The sequence below is a fragment of the Struthio camelus genome, chromosome 5 (genome assembly GCF_040807025.1).
Source record: "Struthio camelus isolate bStrCam1 chromosome 5, bStrCam1.hap1, whole genome shotgun sequence".
Taxonomy (NCBI): Eukaryota; Metazoa; Chordata; class Aves; order Struthioniformes; family Struthionidae; genus Struthio; species Struthio camelus.
In genome coordinates this window covers 30,707,036-30,725,026 of record NC_090946.1, presented here as the reverse complement: position 1 = coordinate 30,725,026, position 17,991 = coordinate 30,707,036, and the positions used below count along the sequence as shown (strand labels likewise).

At 42.1% G+C, this 17,991-nt stretch overlaps 1 protein-coding gene across 1 annotated transcript in view; it reads left to right on the top strand.

Annotated features, from left to right (window-relative positions):
- The first annotated feature begins 1,864 nt into the window (after positions 1-1,864).
- The window catches only part of SLC17A6 (solute carrier family 17 member 6), a 34,274-nt gene continuing 18,147 nt past the window's right edge, over positions 1,865-17,991 (top strand). Inside the window, exons 1-3 of the mRNA XM_068945331.1 lie at positions 1,865-2,571; positions 5,439-5,691; positions 6,790-6,908. Of these exons, the coding sequence (XP_068801432.1) occupies positions 2,486-2,571; positions 5,439-5,691; positions 6,790-6,908 (458 nt within the window). The 5' untranslated portion in view covers positions 1,865-2,485. The remainder of the gene's footprint in view (positions 2,572-5,438; positions 5,692-6,789; positions 6,909-17,991) is intronic.

Here is a 17,991-nt window from a genome sequence, read left to right as displayed (position 1 = left end):
TTTTCCTCCAGTAAGAGAACATATCCAGGAAAGTCTCATCTGGCCTTTAAACCCATTCACATGTGATATGATAAATTATTTATCTCTCCCACATCGGTCCTCATTTACTTAATAAATGTTATTATTTCAGTAATAATTATTGCTACTACTTAGTAGTAGTAGCAGCAGAAGCATCAGTGCTGAGCTGTCTAAAAAAGGGTCAGAGCTCCTTGTTGTAGGTAATGTGTGAATAAACAGTGCTAAGATCCTCTGGCCCACAGACTTTACAATCGCAACTTCCAGCTTAGAAAAAGTGCTCACATGCTTTTGTGATAGGATTGCTTTTCCAAATTCAGTCCCATTTATTCCTCACTAAATGATTTCCTATTCCTTCTGTCCCTCAGAAACAAATCTATTAATATGGGTTTCTTTTGAGCATCTGCATTGGCATGTCAGAGCCATGAAACGTTGGGAGGATTTGGTTATATAACTGTGTAAGCTTGTATGTACTGGGAAAAGCCTTTTCAGCAGTGCAATGGTAATGAAGATTGCAAAATGAACCCTATGTTGAAAACCACATTCAGTACCTACCAGGATGTAGATATCAACAATGTACTATGCTGCTAATTAGCAACGTTTCAATTATCTATAGTTTGAATTTATTTGCCCCTGTAATACTTCGTGGGTTTTTTACACTTTTGAAATTAAATATTGAAGTTCTAGGCAGATAAGATCGTCATTATGGGAATTTTAGTGTTAAAACAATTGGCCTTTCTTGCACGAAAGTGCTTTGCTGCTGTAAAACTTCATTAACCCTCCACCAGAGGGCAACATCAGAAAAAATATTTATGTAATTCCAAAGAGCCGTTGCTTTCAGGATATTGCAGGAACATCACACGTTTTCATCAGGGAACTGATTATTTTGATCTTATTTTTATATGATGCTGTTTACATTTTATCACAAATTAAGTAGGCAAGTGAAGGAACGTAATAATTTCAGACAAATTTGTTCAGGGCACAAGTTATACATTCAATCTTTTCGTAATTAACCAACCTACTTTACATAAATTTTACTATTAGCATGAAGCCCGAGAGAAATATAACATTTAGAAAGATTTAGAAAGAAATACGACAATTTGTATCTACAACGCACTGCAAAGTGATTAAGGTCAGCAGATTACTATGAGATTCCGGAAAGAAGAAATAATCCTGTTGACAGAATGTACCCGGCTCATTCCAGGGCTATAAATACCACAAACCAACTCTAAATGCTGGCTATTCCAGGCATGCTATTCCAGGGCATTAAAGCAGAGGACACAAAAGGTATGAAAACATTAAAGGCTTAAGAGCAAGCAGTCACTAACGGATGCCTAATATCAAATGGAATAGTCTGTGCAAGTAAATATGGATATAGAGATAAATATACCTTCTGGATAGATGCTATGTATCTATAGCAAGAGCAGTATTCTTTGAATCAATGCCCCGTTTCCCCAGAAGTGCGACTGCACAGAGACCATGTCCCTTCCGCGCACGAACAGTGCGAAGGGATCCGCGACACCGGCCCGGACGTGCGGCAAACCCCGCGGGGCGGCGCTGCCCGCGGGGCCGAGCCGGGCCCGCGGAGGGGCGGCGAGCGGCTGCCCCGGGAGCCGCGGCGGCTCCGCCGGCCCCGCGCCCTCCGCGGCCGCCCCCTGCGCGGGCTCAGGGGCGCGGCGCTGTCCGCGGTGCTGACGGGGGCGCGGCGCTGTCCGCGGTGCTGACGGGGGCGCGGCGCTGTCCGCGGTGCTGACGGGGGCGAGGCGCCCTCGGGGCGCCGCTCGCCTCCACCCCCGCCCCGGGGCGCGACCTGCGCGGCCGCGCTGGGAGCAGCGCTCCGCGGGCGGGCAGGCGGAGCGAGGAAAAGCCAGGGTTCCTCGCTGTCCGAGGGATTTAGCCAGCGGATCCCGGGAACTTCATCCGTGTAGCTAGCTGTCTGCCCAGCGCGGCTAATCGCGCCCCTCCCCCTCCAGCTCCACCGCGCAGGAGAACCGCCAGCGCCAACCGAGGTTTCTCTGAAACTCTCCGGCGAGGGAGCCTCCTGCCCTCCCAGCCGAGCCACGGCACTGCCTCCACCTGCCGCCACTGACCCCTGCCCGGCCGAGGCGACTTTCTGACCGAGCCGCCCAACTCCGCGCTGCCGGGGAACCGGGGGGGCTGCCTGCGGCGCTCTCACACTCGGCTCGCTGCCGCACACACGCGCGCTCCCTCTCCCTCTCCCTCTCCCTCTCCCTCGCCTCCCCCCCCTCCTCCCGGCTCTCACGCTCCGTCTCTCTCTCGCGCTCGCTGGCTCGCTCTCACACACACACACACCCGCGCGCGCTTTCTCTCCCTCTCCTTTTACCCGGAGGTGCACTGACAGACATTTAATGAGGGGGAAAAGTTAGAGATTAAACCAATATGAACCATCGTTGCTCATAGCAGTGCCCTATTCAGAGCAGAGCGGAATCCAGCGAGCACCCCTGCAGGAATGGAGTCGGTAAAACAAAGGATTTTGACCCCTGGCAAGGAGGGACTGAAGAATTTTGCTGGAAAATCGCTTGGTCAACTCTACAGGTAAGATCGAGAACTCTTTTAGGACTGTCCGTCGTAATAGAAACAATTCGAGGCTTTCCTTAAGCCCCAGCTGCTGAAGGAGGTCGAATAGTTATGTTCCGGGTATCATTCATCGCGGACGGGCTGGGAGCTCTTTAGATATCGCTGATCTAATCTGGATCCTGGAAACTAACGCTGAAGCTTCTCAATATGGCACCCTCGTAACTTGGCTATCTGATTCGTAGATGGTGTCAGTAAATATGTGGCGAAAGATTACCCCATCCTTCTCCCACAAAAACAGGATCCCATCTTGAAATCATAATCAGAGGAGAGCAGCTCTCCGTATTTTTTGTTTTGCATTAATTTTGCAATGCAGTCGTAAGATCTTTCTGCTTGCCCTTACCGATCATTAAAAAGCAAAAAAAAATCCTTCCTGGTTTCGATTAGTCTTGTCCCTTGTGTAATTCGTCGTCAGAGGAAGATAAACATGGAGATGTATAAATAATTGATAACCGAACGATTTTTTTTCTTCTTAAGCCGAAACATATAGAGTGATATGTTTAATTATTTATCCGTCTGCACTGAGAAGCATCCACTTGATTTATAAGTAATATACAACTGTAATTGCTAAACTCGTAAGAATCGCTCAACACTACGTTTCTTTGTGTATACACATTTCTATCATCTTAGAGATGACAGGTATACCACCAAAAATTCACACATTACTAAAAAAGGTATGCACAAAAGTTGACATATCAAACCTGGGGACTCTAGTGACCTCCAGGATGTCTGAGAATAGTCTGTTAAATTCCAATATACTTTTTTGATTTTCTCCTCTGCTAGAAATCATCTCGAAATTTTTTAGAAATATTGATTAAAGCTAACTGCGGTTTTATCTGCCTACCGTAGGTCACGTAAAAGTCTTTTTTCTCTACCTATGCGGCAGTGTTGGGCACAGGCACAAGGCTGTTCCACAGTATGAGTCACAACTTCTGCTGCCATTTTAAGGGAAGTGGAGATATCAGTGAAGTAATAAAGATAAAACTAAGATTTCCATTTAAGCAGGACTGGTGTAGTTTTAATACACAAAATCAAAACCAAAGCCAACAACAACGTAGTGAAAACCCTATATTTTATGGCCATATTTTAAGTCATCTTCAACGATCAGGAAAAGAAAAAAAACTAGCTGATAATACAGAACAGCTCTTAAAAATATCATTAAGGAAATAAAATCCTTTTCCACCCTGAAAGACTCAATAAAAGATAAATAAATAAAACGATCGTATCCACTTCTTTATACTGTCACACAGCAAATAATGGAGAAACAGTGTTTATATTTTCCAATTAAACTCTTTTTAAACTCCCCCTTGATTAAGAAGTGCTCCGTTTACTAATCTTTTTCATGCACAGAACTGAACTGTTTTGTTTTCGATTCTAAGAATTAAAACAGTTTTTATGTCCCTTATACCTTAGTGTCTTCCTGAGGACAACAAGCCCATTCAGTGAGAAGACACTTCTACATCATTCTTTATTCGCACGAACGAATTTTGAACATAAAAACGCAGTATTGTATTTTATTCTCAACTTTAAGACACTAGAAATGCTGCCTTCTTTACGAATGGAATTAATTCTCCCAACAAAGAAAAATTGGGAGGATTTCAACTGAGTAACTATTGGAGGAATGCTCTATATTTTCTACAAAACACAGAGAACCTTCTGAGCCTGATTCTGCTAATTGTTACCGCCCCATTAGTCGGATGAGTTAACCTCAATTGAGATGCTCCTCCAAGGAGAGTTTGTGATGTGAGAAAACACTCCTAAAGCAGAAGTTAGGACAGTGATAGGGAGAGTGTAAAGTGTCGGAAATGGTCACATACTCGCTCCTCAAGAGGATGGAGGTAGGATGAAGGCGGTTAGTTTTTTTTTGTGTTTTAAATATCCCAGTGACAATAAAAGAAGATTATGAGATTCAGCATGGGACACTTGCTCGATCAACCAGATCTTTTTTATTGTCGATAAGGCATTTTTAAAGCTTTTCCTCCAAAGAAGAAATAAAATGAAATGTTCTAAATCACCTTTTGGGGAGGACAGTTTCCATCGTTATTTTTCTGTTGGTTCGAAATAGGTGCAACCAGAATCCTGTGCGTTGATTTCTAGCAGCTAGGATTCCCGACTAAAAATAAGGAAAGGAGGGCAATGGGATCGAGCATAAAGCTGATCTGGGAAGATTAAAACTGCTAAACGATCGCACGCTCACAGCGTGTAGCTAAACAGCTCTCTTTCGACAGACCTCTCCGGAAATGCCAGCTCTCCAAAGACAATCATATTTTCTTCCACTGCTTGTGACAGCCATTTTGCAAATCTAAAATAAGTAGCAAGATCGCCCCCTCCCTTTTTATTAACATTTCTTTTGTTCCCAGACCAGAAGCGAGATGTACACTAAGATCATGCCCCTTAATATTTCTAAAGCAGCAACGAGAGAATAAAACCTTCTCCAAAAGCCTGTTCCAGTTCAAACCATGCCTCTTGGACTGCCCAACATGGCGCCTCTGCAGTGGTTACAGATGATGTCTTCTTACTGTGTCCTACATATTTAAGCAGAAGTCTTTAATGATAGATGAGCAATTCGCAGCTAAAGCTCCTCCCTGGGCTTCTGCGGCGGGGTGGCGGGGGGAGTTGAGGATGACTAATCGTGACTCCCACAGGTCATTGCTAAAGAACAGCTGAAGGTGAATGGAAAGCAATGAGTAAACCCCCAAACCAAAGCAGCCCAAGGGGCGGGGGAGCGCTGAACGTAAGCCTTCAGCTACTCGAAGTAATTGTGCCTTCAGCCGGCCAGGGCGGCGGGGCTGCGGCGGAACTTGACTCTCCCTTCTTGTGTCGGGCAGGGTCTTGGAGAAGAGGCAGAAGCCCGGGGACACCATCGAGCTAACGGAGGATGGGAAGCCCGTGGAAGTGTCCGAGAAGAAAGCCCCGCTGTGCGACTGCACCTGCTTCGGGCTGCCCCGGAGGTACATCATTGCCATCATGAGTGGACTGGGATTCTGCATTTCCTTTGGCATCCGATGTAACTTGGGAGTTGCCATCGTGGACATGGTCAATAATAGCACCATACACCGCGGAGGAAAAATTATTAAAGAGGTGGGGACCCTTCCCTCGTAAATCCCATATCCTCTCACGTCAGGCAGGTTAGAGCAGGCGACATGGGCCCTGCAGGTTTCAGGGCACTTCCCGCCGCTCCCGGAGCGGCCCCCGATGCTCCCCGCCACCGCGCCGCTCCGCGCCGACGGCCGGAGCGCCGCTGCTGTACGAGCAACAAATCCTCCCGATTATTCCGGTTATTCCCTTTCGGTTCCCGGCCCAACGCCGTTCTGCGGCGCTAATTTGTGGGCAGATTTTTTCGTTTGTGCTTCGGAAAACGCAGATATCTTGTAAAATAAATATAGGGAATGGGGGAGGAGAACGTCGAGTGAGCGATAGCAAATGGACGCGCGGAGCTGTGAAGGAGACTGTGCAGGAATGTCTGAAAACACCAGGATGAAAGAATTTGTGTTAATAAAATGCCACCGTTTTAAAGCGGGTTGTAGCCCAGGGAGAAAGAGGTAAATGTTAAATATGGGCGAGTATTAAATATGCAAGTCCGGATTCAACACCCTAGGGCTTACTCCCGAATACATTCAGGAGCAGAAGCAAGAGGTAGGTGTTCATAGGCATGGGGGTGCGGGCGCGGCGGGCAGGCAAGCACTTTCCCCCCCGCGGCGCCAGCGGGGTGTTTGCAAGCCCAGCAGACCCAGCCGGGCCGGCTCCTGCGGGCCTGGAGCTGCGGCGGCCGGGCCGGGCCGGGCCGGGCCGTGCCGTGCCGGGCAGTCGGGATATACGGGGCTCTGGTCACTGCTGAGGGACGCGGCCGCAGCGGGTCCCACAGGGTCCTGGGCAGCGCCATCCGGCTATTACTATTGAGTTTGTTTAGCTGCTTTTTTTTTTTTTTTCCCCCGCGGGCAGCTGGAGTATTTGCTGTCGTGAGCAAACAGGAAAGGGAATAGATTTGGGAGCCTGGCGCCCTGCGTCCTTTTCCCCATCGCCCGGCGCTGTACCAGCTGCCAAGTGGCACCACCGACGTTAGAAACTCCCCCTCGACTGCCCAGTATGAAGTTACTGCGGGTGACTGCTTTAATCTGGCACGATTACAGCCTCCCTCTTTTTCTCTTCCATCTTTTTCCTGGTCCTTTGCACTGGAAGAAAGCGAAGTTCAACTGGGATCCTGAAACAGTCGGCCTGATCCATGGCTCTTTTTTCTGGGGATACATAATCACCCAGATCCCCGGCGGGTATATCTCCTCCCGACTGGCAGCTAACAGGTAACGGCGGCCCCAAGCCCCTCGCTTCCTGTGCGCCTGCAGACCACAGGCAGCCTCAGCGGGCTTGCGCACGCCGCGCAGCGCAGCGCGGCGGCGGCGGGCGCCTCCCTCCGCGCCCGCGGGCGCTGCGCGGGGCGGGCCGGGGAGCGCCGGGCCGCGCCAGCGGCAGCCGCATCCCCCCGCGGGTCCCCGGGTCCCCTCGCCCCCGCCGGCCCCCCGAGCTAGGGGCGGCGGGCACGTCCGCACAGGCGGCCGGCTCCCCCGGGCCCGGGGCACTCGCTTTAAAAAGAAAAGGCGCTCGCGTGAAACCTGGAAGAGCGGCTATCGGGACACATCTAACACTCAGAACTGTCCTCCGCTTGTGTGCGGGATTTCATGTGTGTTCCTTTTCCCTTTAAAATGCAGTTTTAGTGGGCTGTGACAATGTTATTAAAAATACAGGCAAATGCAAAGGTTCATTATTTCATCAAAGCTTGAGACATTTTTTCAAAGAGTGGATGAAAAAAATTCATGTTTTTTTTTTAAGAAAAGGAAAACCATCAGCAGGAATTTTCCATTGACATTGAAATGAATTTAGAATGGTCGAAAAACATGTTTCAATGAGATTTACACAATGAAAAGAAAGTGCAGATGGTGCAGGGACTTAAGGACTCGTTTCTATGGTGTCTGGCAATATTTCAAGCACCCCGGGTGCGATTCTACCTGTTAATTAGATCCACTGAGTATTCAAGACACATGAGGCTTTCACATCCATCCTTAGTGCCATAGGCTCATCATTAGGAGAAGTAGTGAAGGTCCTAGTGCCACTCTTCAAAACAGTAATGAACTAAGTGCAAATGGATACTAAAAATAGCAATATATGCCTTTAACTCTTTCCAGGAGTGTGCCACATCAAAGGTAGCCCTGGATAGATAGAGATACTTTGCCTGGGGGGCAAGCTGCCTTGTATTTGTTTGGAAAAGGGGGGGAGGAGAGAGGGGAGCTATAGCAAAAATACCCTCTCCGAGGGTAGCATACCTTTTAGACAGAGACTTGCATTAAAAATAATGAGCATTTACACATCTATTTCAAATAACAATTAAGAGCCTGATAAAGGGTTCCTTCCCCTTTCTTCCTTTCTTGAGTGTTTTTGCATCTTTACACAGCCTGTAACTCCACAGGATTAATAGGAATCTTGCCTAAGTAGAGTGTGCAGGATTGGACCCAGAGAACTAAGAAATTCTGTCTTCATTTACCCTAGCATAACTTTAACAAAGTAATTTGAATCAATTCAGATTTAAAGTAGTGTAACTATAAGGATCTGTAGGAGAATGGTATGCACATTCCTAGGAAAACTCAGCAGTATAAATACACGGCCTGGTGTACCTGAACCAAATTTTCCTCCTCTTCATGATATTGTAAATGCAGACTAGTTCCAGTTATCACCCTTGATGCATTTTAACTCATGAGTTTTCACAGATTAATGGTTAGTTACTGCTGCTGTGGAAGCCTCTGAGACAACTCCAATACAAGGCAAATAACCATTTAAACCATAGTTTTAATTAAGGTACTGGCTATGATGTATATGCCAGTAATCACACATAGTAAAATATGGATAGTTGTCTTGACTTATATTTAGCACATAGATAAAAATGGCGTAGAATAGAGAGTTAGGTATAGTGGTCAGAATAATAGGCCACTTAGAAGAGCCAAAATCCTTGTTTCTGAATGCTACAATCAGATTTTGGCACCCACAAGTTTAACTGAAATGCACAGGAAAATCTATAGGGTAAAGCAGCACGAAAACCAAGTGATGCAAGCCTCAATGTCCACACAATTTCCAAGAAACTCTACATGAGGAAAAAGTCAGAGAAGTGAATACTTCGGCCTCGAGACCCACAGTAACAACAGAATGTCAGCTACTGTAAAAGTCAGTGTTGGTCTGTGTCAGATGTTAGAGTCACAGCTGGTCCCTTCACATTGTGGTGGATGACGGCCAGGTAACTTTTTTTTTTTTTAAACAAATCTCACTGTATACCTTTGTGGCAGCCTTGGTTTCCTCTGCATTCAGAGCAAGTCTGAATTTATGAAGAAAAACTAACTTCAGGTGTGCTCTACATATAAAATAACAGACTCCAGAAAAGCATAGCAGGATTCAAAATAATCTATCAGAAACTCAGTCTTGAGTTTAAGAAAAAAGGGAGATTTTCAAGATGGAAAATGATTCATTCCCTGGAAGAGAAGGAGATAGAGATTACATGGAAAGGATAGCATGAATGAAAAACTGAGTCCCAGCTGCGAAGACTGTCAAGGAAAGCAATGAGGAAGGAAGGTTAGGGAGTGTTTTGTGAGCTTAATTTGTTATTGACAGGCAGTTGCTGAGTTTGCTTGATATTAAGATTCAGTCTAGCAGCCAATTATAGAGATTGGGACATAATTTGAAAGTGTCGCTAAGGCATAACACGCGGAAGAAACGACCCTCTTGTAATATCAAGAAAACCTTTCTACACACAATGTATTAATTTCAAGCTAGGCTGAGACTATTTTGATCTTATCCTTGTTTTAAAATGCTTACTGCCAATCAAGAATTAGCTACCCCAAGCTCTGAACTCTCTGCCATTTTTTTTTCCAACTGAGTCAGTCAATGGGGAACTTTTTACTAACATGCTTTCCTAATAGTAAAACTCAAGGCTGCTACTGCATAGTGATTCTGTTCTGCCTTGACCCACTGCTCTTATCTTGCATGTAGCTCTTCATTGCTTCTGAGAGATGAGATTTATTGGCATATAATGAAAGGTCAAAGGAATTTTTCAGGAGTTTGCACTTACTAGCTTTTATCCCAATTTATCTCAGATTGCAGACTGAGAATTTTCCTCAATAGAGTGGATGAAAAAAATTCATGTTTTTTTTTTTTTAAGAAAAGGAAAACCATCAGCAGGAATTTTCTTAGTCCAACACTAAGAAAACTGCTTTAGTTTAAAAGAGACATATTTACACTTTCATAGTGAGAATAAGATCAAATAAAATTGTGTTTGAAAATTCAAGAGTACAATCAGAACTTTTACCTCTAAGGGATCAATAGAAATTGGGCTATAGCATGTTACAAAGGGCCAGCACTCCTGAACACTTTCAACTTCTACTGACTTCCATAGGAATAGGGAACATTCAATACATTGTAAGACAACGTAATCTTTCAGAAGACTAGGGTTAGGCCTCAGGTGCCAACTCATCTGCAATCAGTGAAGCTTTAAACTTGTATCCCTTGGGCAGTGTGTGAAAATAGAAGAGGATTCCCTTTTGCTACAAGGCTAGAGACCTCTTCTCCCAGAGGAGGATCTGCCTCTGGAAGACGCTGGTATGAAACCACTGTGCAACCAACCACAGCAGACCGGAGGAATGACGGAAGCACAATGTGGAGTCCCATGGGTAGAGTTTATTACAGCTACACCTTTCCTCAGAGTTAAGTTCTCAATGAACAATTAACCTTGCTATCGATTAAGCATTAGATGATGATAGCAGAGAGTACTGAGACATGCTCTGGAGAAGGCATCCTGCCGCAGGAGCCTCCAAGTCTGCAAATAATCTAGGTTACTTACTTCGCATATTTGAACTTATGTAGAGCGTTATACTGAAAACAGGGCTCTTCTCCCCAGGCTGCAGTACACTGGGAGTAGTGGGTGGCCCTTGTAGAGATTTTTATATAAATATCTTTTATGAGAGAGAATCAGGCATGATTTAGAGCTTTTGAGACTGTAGGGGCATGAATGGGTAAGCAGATTACAGAGATTCAAAAATATTATAAATATTTTTTAGTTACAACTCATTCTGAGTAGTAATAGCAAAGCTTTCTTATAAAAGAGTGATTTGGGGTGAGACTGTTTGGAGATCTGAAAATTGCTGAGGATTCAATGTTATTATTGTTTTTACTAAAGTCACAGTGGTTTTTCACTAGTGTGACTCGGGTTCTCAGAAGGAAGGAACAGAGTTGCATTCACATCGTTTAAAGGCATTTTTCCTTGAAAATTACAAGAAAACATGAAAATTCAAGTGTAATACACTCATGTATTCACACTGTTTAATCAGTTGGGCCATAATTCACAATGGCAGTAAATGCCATTTAAAAGCATGGAAAATCTCATTTGAGTGCTTTTAAAGTATAGGTTTCAATGTCAGCATTACAGTGGCTCCCACCAGAGTGGCTAACATTATAAGATTACTGTGCTGTGTGAACAGACTGCAGTCTATAATATGCTGACAGTCCTCTAACCCATTAGTCTTAATTTCTACTTAGGCCACAAAAGGAACTTTGGCTGGGGCTAATCAGACTTCATCTCAACTTGACACATTTAAAAAGGTAATCATCAGTTACAGTGATTGAAACCTTATTACAAGAAAAAAAAGAAAGAAATTTGTGGTTTGGTGGTTCTTCAGCTCTATCTTTCAAAATTGGATTAAATGGAATGTGATGGCCAAGATGTTTAAATGCTTTAAAAGAATGCAAGGAATGCAATATTCTGATATGAAATTTAGAAATGACCATTTAATAATTACACTCTTTTGTAGTACCTTAGCAACTATATTATTAACATATTTTGGTGTTCTGATACTTTGAAAACACTGTCAGATAATCTGGAATAATTTCCAGGTAATCTGCAAATTGATACGTTTTTTCTTGACTTTGAGCTCCTCCAGGAGGATTTATACATTTTAACTAAGCAACGGAGTTAGGAAGCACTTCACATCTTGGGTGTGCTATATCATTCCCAGAAAGTGCTCATCTCTGCCTGTTGACTATATGGGGACTCCAGAGTACTTGGGCTACTAGCTCAATTCATCATGTAGGTGTGATGTGTCTTTTTGTGTTTTGCACAAAAAAGCGAGTGTCTGTAACTGGACTAATGATGTATTTATCACACTGGTATGCTATGAAGATTAATTAACTAATGTTTAGGAACACTTCAAAGATTTATATACTATTATAACAATGCTGAATAGTCCTTTAACAGGACGTAGTGTAATCTTTGCATTTTATCAGCCATTTCATAAGTATGTGTAAACGCTGATAAACTTGCGGGTACAAAAAGGGAATGATGATATATTGAGCCATGATATATACGGTGTTGTTCAAAACCATATACAGTACAGTCAAATGCAAAGCAATGTCAGGAAACAAGGCCACCTCTTCAAAATGGGAAACCATTCCGGAAAGCAGTGATTCTGAAAAGGATCCTAAGCCATTCTGTATTAGTAACACATCACAACCTTCCAATGTGGTGCCCTGGTAAAGAAGCTCATGTAATCCTGGGATATTTGTTTTTTCTGTGTTTAGTGCTATTAAAACTAGCTGTGGAGCTACTGAAGACAGAGATAGAAAAAATGTCATACAGAAAAAGAAATAGCAAGAACCAAGTGTTCAGTGTATCAGAAAAAATATTGGGAAGTAACGATTATAAAGTATACTTACACCTCCACTGGGAAAAATCGCTGGGTATAAACATGTTTTTTTTACTCCTATAGAAAGTACCAGTTACAAGAACCAGTACGCTAAAGCCAGATAAATGAAAAAAAGCATAAATATTAACAATGAGTACTAGCTACAGCTGGCCCAACTAGGGAAAGAATATGCTAGATTCTTCACCTTGGGTGTTCAGTTCCTATTGTGATAGTTTTATTTTACCTATTACAAACACATGCTTTCAGTATAAGACTAATCAAGTGAAATGTAAGGATCAATGTCATAGGAGAGGTCAAGCTAGACGAACTAATTTTTCCTATGGCCTTAAAATATATTCACATATTTTGTCTTTAACCTAGAAAAATAATGATTTTATTTAAATTAGTATTTCCTATTCCACATTCATACTACTGCAGAGCTAGAGCTGTCTGTGAATAATGTGTGGTTTCAACTACCTGCTGTGCTGTTACGTGCATATGGAAGGGTGTGAAACTACTGGTTTTTACAACCTAATCTCAGAATAATTTAAATATCATTAGATTTTAACTTCTGATGCACTCTTTACAAATTTTGTTAAAAAACATTGGGAATCTGTAATGAAACCCTTTCCTTGTGAAAGACAAAACCAAAATGCTGGGACAGTATTTTATCACCGATTTTCTAAGTGTACAGGTTAGATACTTAGTGTAAAACAGGAAAGATTCACTTCAATTAATGGGTCATTGTTAGATTACACAAGCTAAGGAATTCATTCCCAAGTGTTCAGTTAAATATTTAACATAAAAATGCACTTATTTGATTGTACATGGCCATACACATTTGAACAAGTAAATGTCAAGTTAAATACATAACATTTCATGGAGGTGTACAAATCCAATATATACAAGAAATTATCAGTAGTTACTTGTGCAAGTACGGTTGCAAAAACAGATCTATAAAAATCACAGGCTATTTCTGGTAAAATGAAAGACTGAATATTTAAGGTCATTCATGTGTACTCAAACATTAGAACTCAAAACACAAAAACAGAAGAGAATTACATTTTTTAAATTAAAGTAACCCATATAATTCTATAACAATGACATACATTTCTCATTATCTGTCAAATAGCAAATCCTGGCACTACTCACATTAATAATCATAGCTACAGAACTATAATGAATTTCTGTACAACTCAATTATCTCTCATCTGTGTTGAACTCTGCATCGTTGTCACATTCTAACTTGAATGAAAGCATATAAATCAACCTTTCAGTTCAGACTCTTCTCTGCAGTTAAAGTGCCATTCATCTTGCTGTTAAGGGCCAAATCCTTGTTTCTAGCAAGCAATCCAATAGGATTACTACCATGGATAAATTGAACGATATTTCAGACAAATTTATGTCAGTACATTTCTTCTCAGAATCCAAAAGGTTTTAACAGAAACTGTATTGTTAGTGTGTCAGAGAAATGATAATGTCCATCTCCCTAAATCAGTCAGTTTTAATGACAACATGAATAAAAAATGCAAGACTTTACGTCTTTACATTTTCCCCCTTTTAAAAGATAAATTATTCATTCCTTTTTAGTATACAAACACAATATGTGTTTTCCTGTTTGACAAATAGTTCATAATTCATAGCCTAACCAGGGTATTTTGGGATGGTCAGACAAAGGTTAACTTCTGAACTTAGGAAGACATAAATTGACCTTGCACTGTAAGACAGAGCTCTGAAGCTGTGCTTGCCAACTCCACCTTTCACGTTCAGCTCAAGATCCCGCAGCTGACACTGGGCTATGGTCCCAGGCACTGGTGCTGGGCTCGTCTGTTCCCAGGCACAGAAGCCAATATTGCACAAAAAACCCGAGACGATTCTGTTCCCCTGCGGCACTGCACGGGTCTTTTACGTACCCGTTGCTGCAAGGAGGGGACTGGAGAAACCTCTATGGGTGGCTGGTACTGCTGCTCCCTCTGCCATATGGCTTAGGGTCCTTCCATTTCTCTGTCATGAGTGATGAAGCTGTTTTCACAATTTAATGATGCAACAAGGGATTTGGATGGGGGTTTTGGTTGATAAAAGGGGGCCTCAGATGTGTGACAAAAATTAATAATGTGTCCAAGCCCTTATTATACTAGATTAGATAGCGGGAGGTCAGCTTTTACATATTAATGCTTCATGAAGGGCTTATAATAGGATTTAGTCTGAAGGGCAGACAGACACATCCCCTCCTCCCTTGTACACACATGAATGAAAATAACCTGTTTTATCACATTTTTAAAAAGACAAACAAAGCTGCTATGCCACGGCTTCTCGCCACAGATTATTATTAAAGATGATCAGTTTTAACTGATTCACTCTCAAGAAGTACCTTCAACCTGTGACTGGCACTTGGGAATAACTGTTCCTCTCTAATGTCAAAGGAAGCTTATTCTAGCTGTTTTGCTGGGCAGCTGAGTTCATTCAACACTCTAACATTCACAGCATAATCCCACTTTGTTAGTCCTATACCATTTTATGCAAATTAAAGGCTCGTTTCAGAAAAATACTACATTCTATCTATCAGTTATGAAGCTATAAATTGTCAGGGTGGCCATTTCGGGTGAAAATGTCTACTGTAGAGTGGTCAACAGAGCCAGCAGGAAATTAGCCTATGCTAGAGAACAGTAACAATGATGAAACAATGGCACAAAATAGGTAAGTAGTATCTCCCCACTCTGGGCTCACTTTCACTTAGTCCATTCGAATAAGCAAAGAGAAATAGAAAAGGTCCCAAGAAGGGTTATCAGCAAAATTACAAAGTCAAAAGATAACTACAGTAAGAGAAACAGTATCAGGATTATTTAGGTTAGAAAGGGGATGAACAAATGATATGATAGGTAAATACTTAATAAACATGAGTATAGGTCATGCGAATACTTTATGTAAATAGTCCAAATGAATGGTGAAACACAATTCCTAATCAAGGAGGTGATCATTGATGCATGGGGAAACAGCTGGAAAAATGTAAACGATTGTCACAGTATAGTACTGAGGCAAAATAACCCTTTCAGAACCCAGGAAGAACATTTGTTTACATTTACATAAATTGGAAGCAAGAAAACCATCATTAATGGTATTAAATTTATAGCTTCCAAATGGACCTCAAGCAGTAATGTTATAGGCTAAAATATATTTTTTTTCTATTACTGAGAAGCCCCTGTATCAGTACCAGCTGGCTGGTACAAGACCACAAAAGGTAGACTTTTGGAACTGTTTGGATATAACATGGCCGTGGTCCTCAGGGTACTAAATACAGATACCTACATCCACTCTCATCGAGTTATTTCAGGACTAGATATACAAAATTGAGAATATGACCCTGCTTGTTCAAATATAACTAACAGGACCAGGATTAAGTCTTAAATCAGGACTCATTTTTGCATTCCTTCCTCCACTGACCTAAATCCTCTAAAATCAATATCCATAGAAAATTTGCTACATTCTACTTAAAATGATACCAGACTTGCTTTCGGACCAAGCCTACAAAGAAACATATTATTTATCTAGATTATATCATCCAGGTATGTCTACACTGCCAAATAATTTTGCTCCCAATTCTCTGCCAGGTCCTGATCCTCTATGAATCTACAGTGCACAAATGATACCTCATAACCAGGGTCCCTTTCAGAAGGAAAAAAATAGTCCCCTCTGAACACTCCCCCCTTCCCCTCCCAAATTTTTGGCACAATGGTGCTCTTCCCAACAGGTAAGATTGTACCAGGGTTATGTCCTCGTCATCTACATAGTTATGTAGCATTACTTAACTAGGCTTTTCATCCTTCATCAGCCCTCACCCCAATACAATATGCACCCTTGATTTCATGCTACAGAAATGCCCTTTATGCTGGTTGTACAACACTAACGACAGAGCCAGTATTCTCTGAAGGAATTTACATTTAACCATAGCAGTTTAGATACAATCATCTCTAACACCTGGACTTCATGCCAGAAAACACTCCATAGAGCAGTACAGATAAAGTCTTTGAGTCCAGTGATTATTCTTCCAACCAGCTCCACAAAATATTTTAAAGTTAAAAATACCGCTCATTTCTTTCTAACTGTATTATATACCTCTAAGTCAACAGTTATGAATCACAGTCTAAAACCTGGAACTCAGTAAGGTAATTTGAACGAGATGCTCTTAGTTTGAAACATGATCTAGCAGATTACATATTTAAAGAGCAAGCCATCCCAAAGCTAATGAGCTAGAAAGAATGAGTCAGAGCTTTATCTAGACATATGTGGTAATAATGAGTTGTAAAATGAAACCACAGGTTTGAAAGATTCCCCAGCTGAATTCAGACTGCAGAGGCAGAGAGGGCTAGGAGGGTGATCAAATGAATGGAGAAGGGGGAAGATGAGACGAAGAAAGCCTAGCTTGCTTAGTGAAGGAAAAGAGCCAGGATCGGATTGCTATTATGGGTAAATTGCAGAGATAAAAACTGTTAAAAATGACAGCATGAGTACAAGGTATCTACTTGCTATTGGAAGTAACAAACTGAAAGGGCCTCCAAAATAAACAGGACAAATGCTAACTACTTATAAGATGTAACCTGATCTGATTATGAAAGGATCGGGTAATGTAGTTGCTGTTAAGAGCAGGAGAGTTGCTGGTAATGACACAGGAATCTTTTCCATTCAGCATTGATTGCTATGATGCTGTCATCCATCAGTGAGAAAGTACTTCATAAAATATACACTGACATACCAAAAATGTGGCTGTGGACAGTCAATGGAAGGCATGGCTTGAGAGCTATGTGGGATCTTGGTTTGACCTGTATGAGACAGTGGCATTGGTGGAGCTCAGAGCAGCAAAAAGCTGAAGGGACTTTCTGTGACTATTACACATTAGCTTTAGCTCTGCCATGGGATTTCACTTTGGTGCTTCGTCCAGTTCTTGCAAGTAACATCAAGATCTATTCTATTAAAAAATTTTGGAATATTTTGGAATTTGTCTGTTTTAAAAGCTGGTAGATCAAATCACAGGAAGTTCAGGTCCTCAAAATGTTCATATTCCGTATTAGTCTTCAAAGATCCTTATCATACCTAATATGGGTAGACATACACTTAGTGAGAAATGAAGTGCTAACTGGCAGCTAAAATACTGAAATTTCTGTATTTTCAGTCACTGCACAGCTCACAGAAAAACTGAATTTACAAAGGGTGATCACAAATAGGCTTTGCTATGACAAGAAAGATTTTGGAAAAAGTCTGCATGCCTATAGACATTCCAGCCTATAGACATTCCAGATAGCTCCTGACCTGGTTTCTCCTTAGGTATAGTCTTTTACTTGAAAAAATTAGCATTGAATCCAGCATTCAGTCTTGCAGTTCCTCTCAGGCAGGAGATTCTTTGGATTGTGTAAAAAAAAAGGAGCATAATCAGTTCTGCTGTGTGTTCCTGGCCTTTTGCAGGAGGAGCTGTGTCAAAGATGAATGATAGTAGGTACAGTCTGAATATAAGATTATAAATTTTAGTAATGAGCTGACAGAATAGTTTAAGAAGTCACTCCGAGTGATACATGTTCAGCAGCCCAGCTCTGGGACTCTCCTAAACATAGTTTCAGCAAGACCTAAGGGTAATTAGACCTAGTTTAGTTTTATACAAGTTTTATAAAATACATCTTTG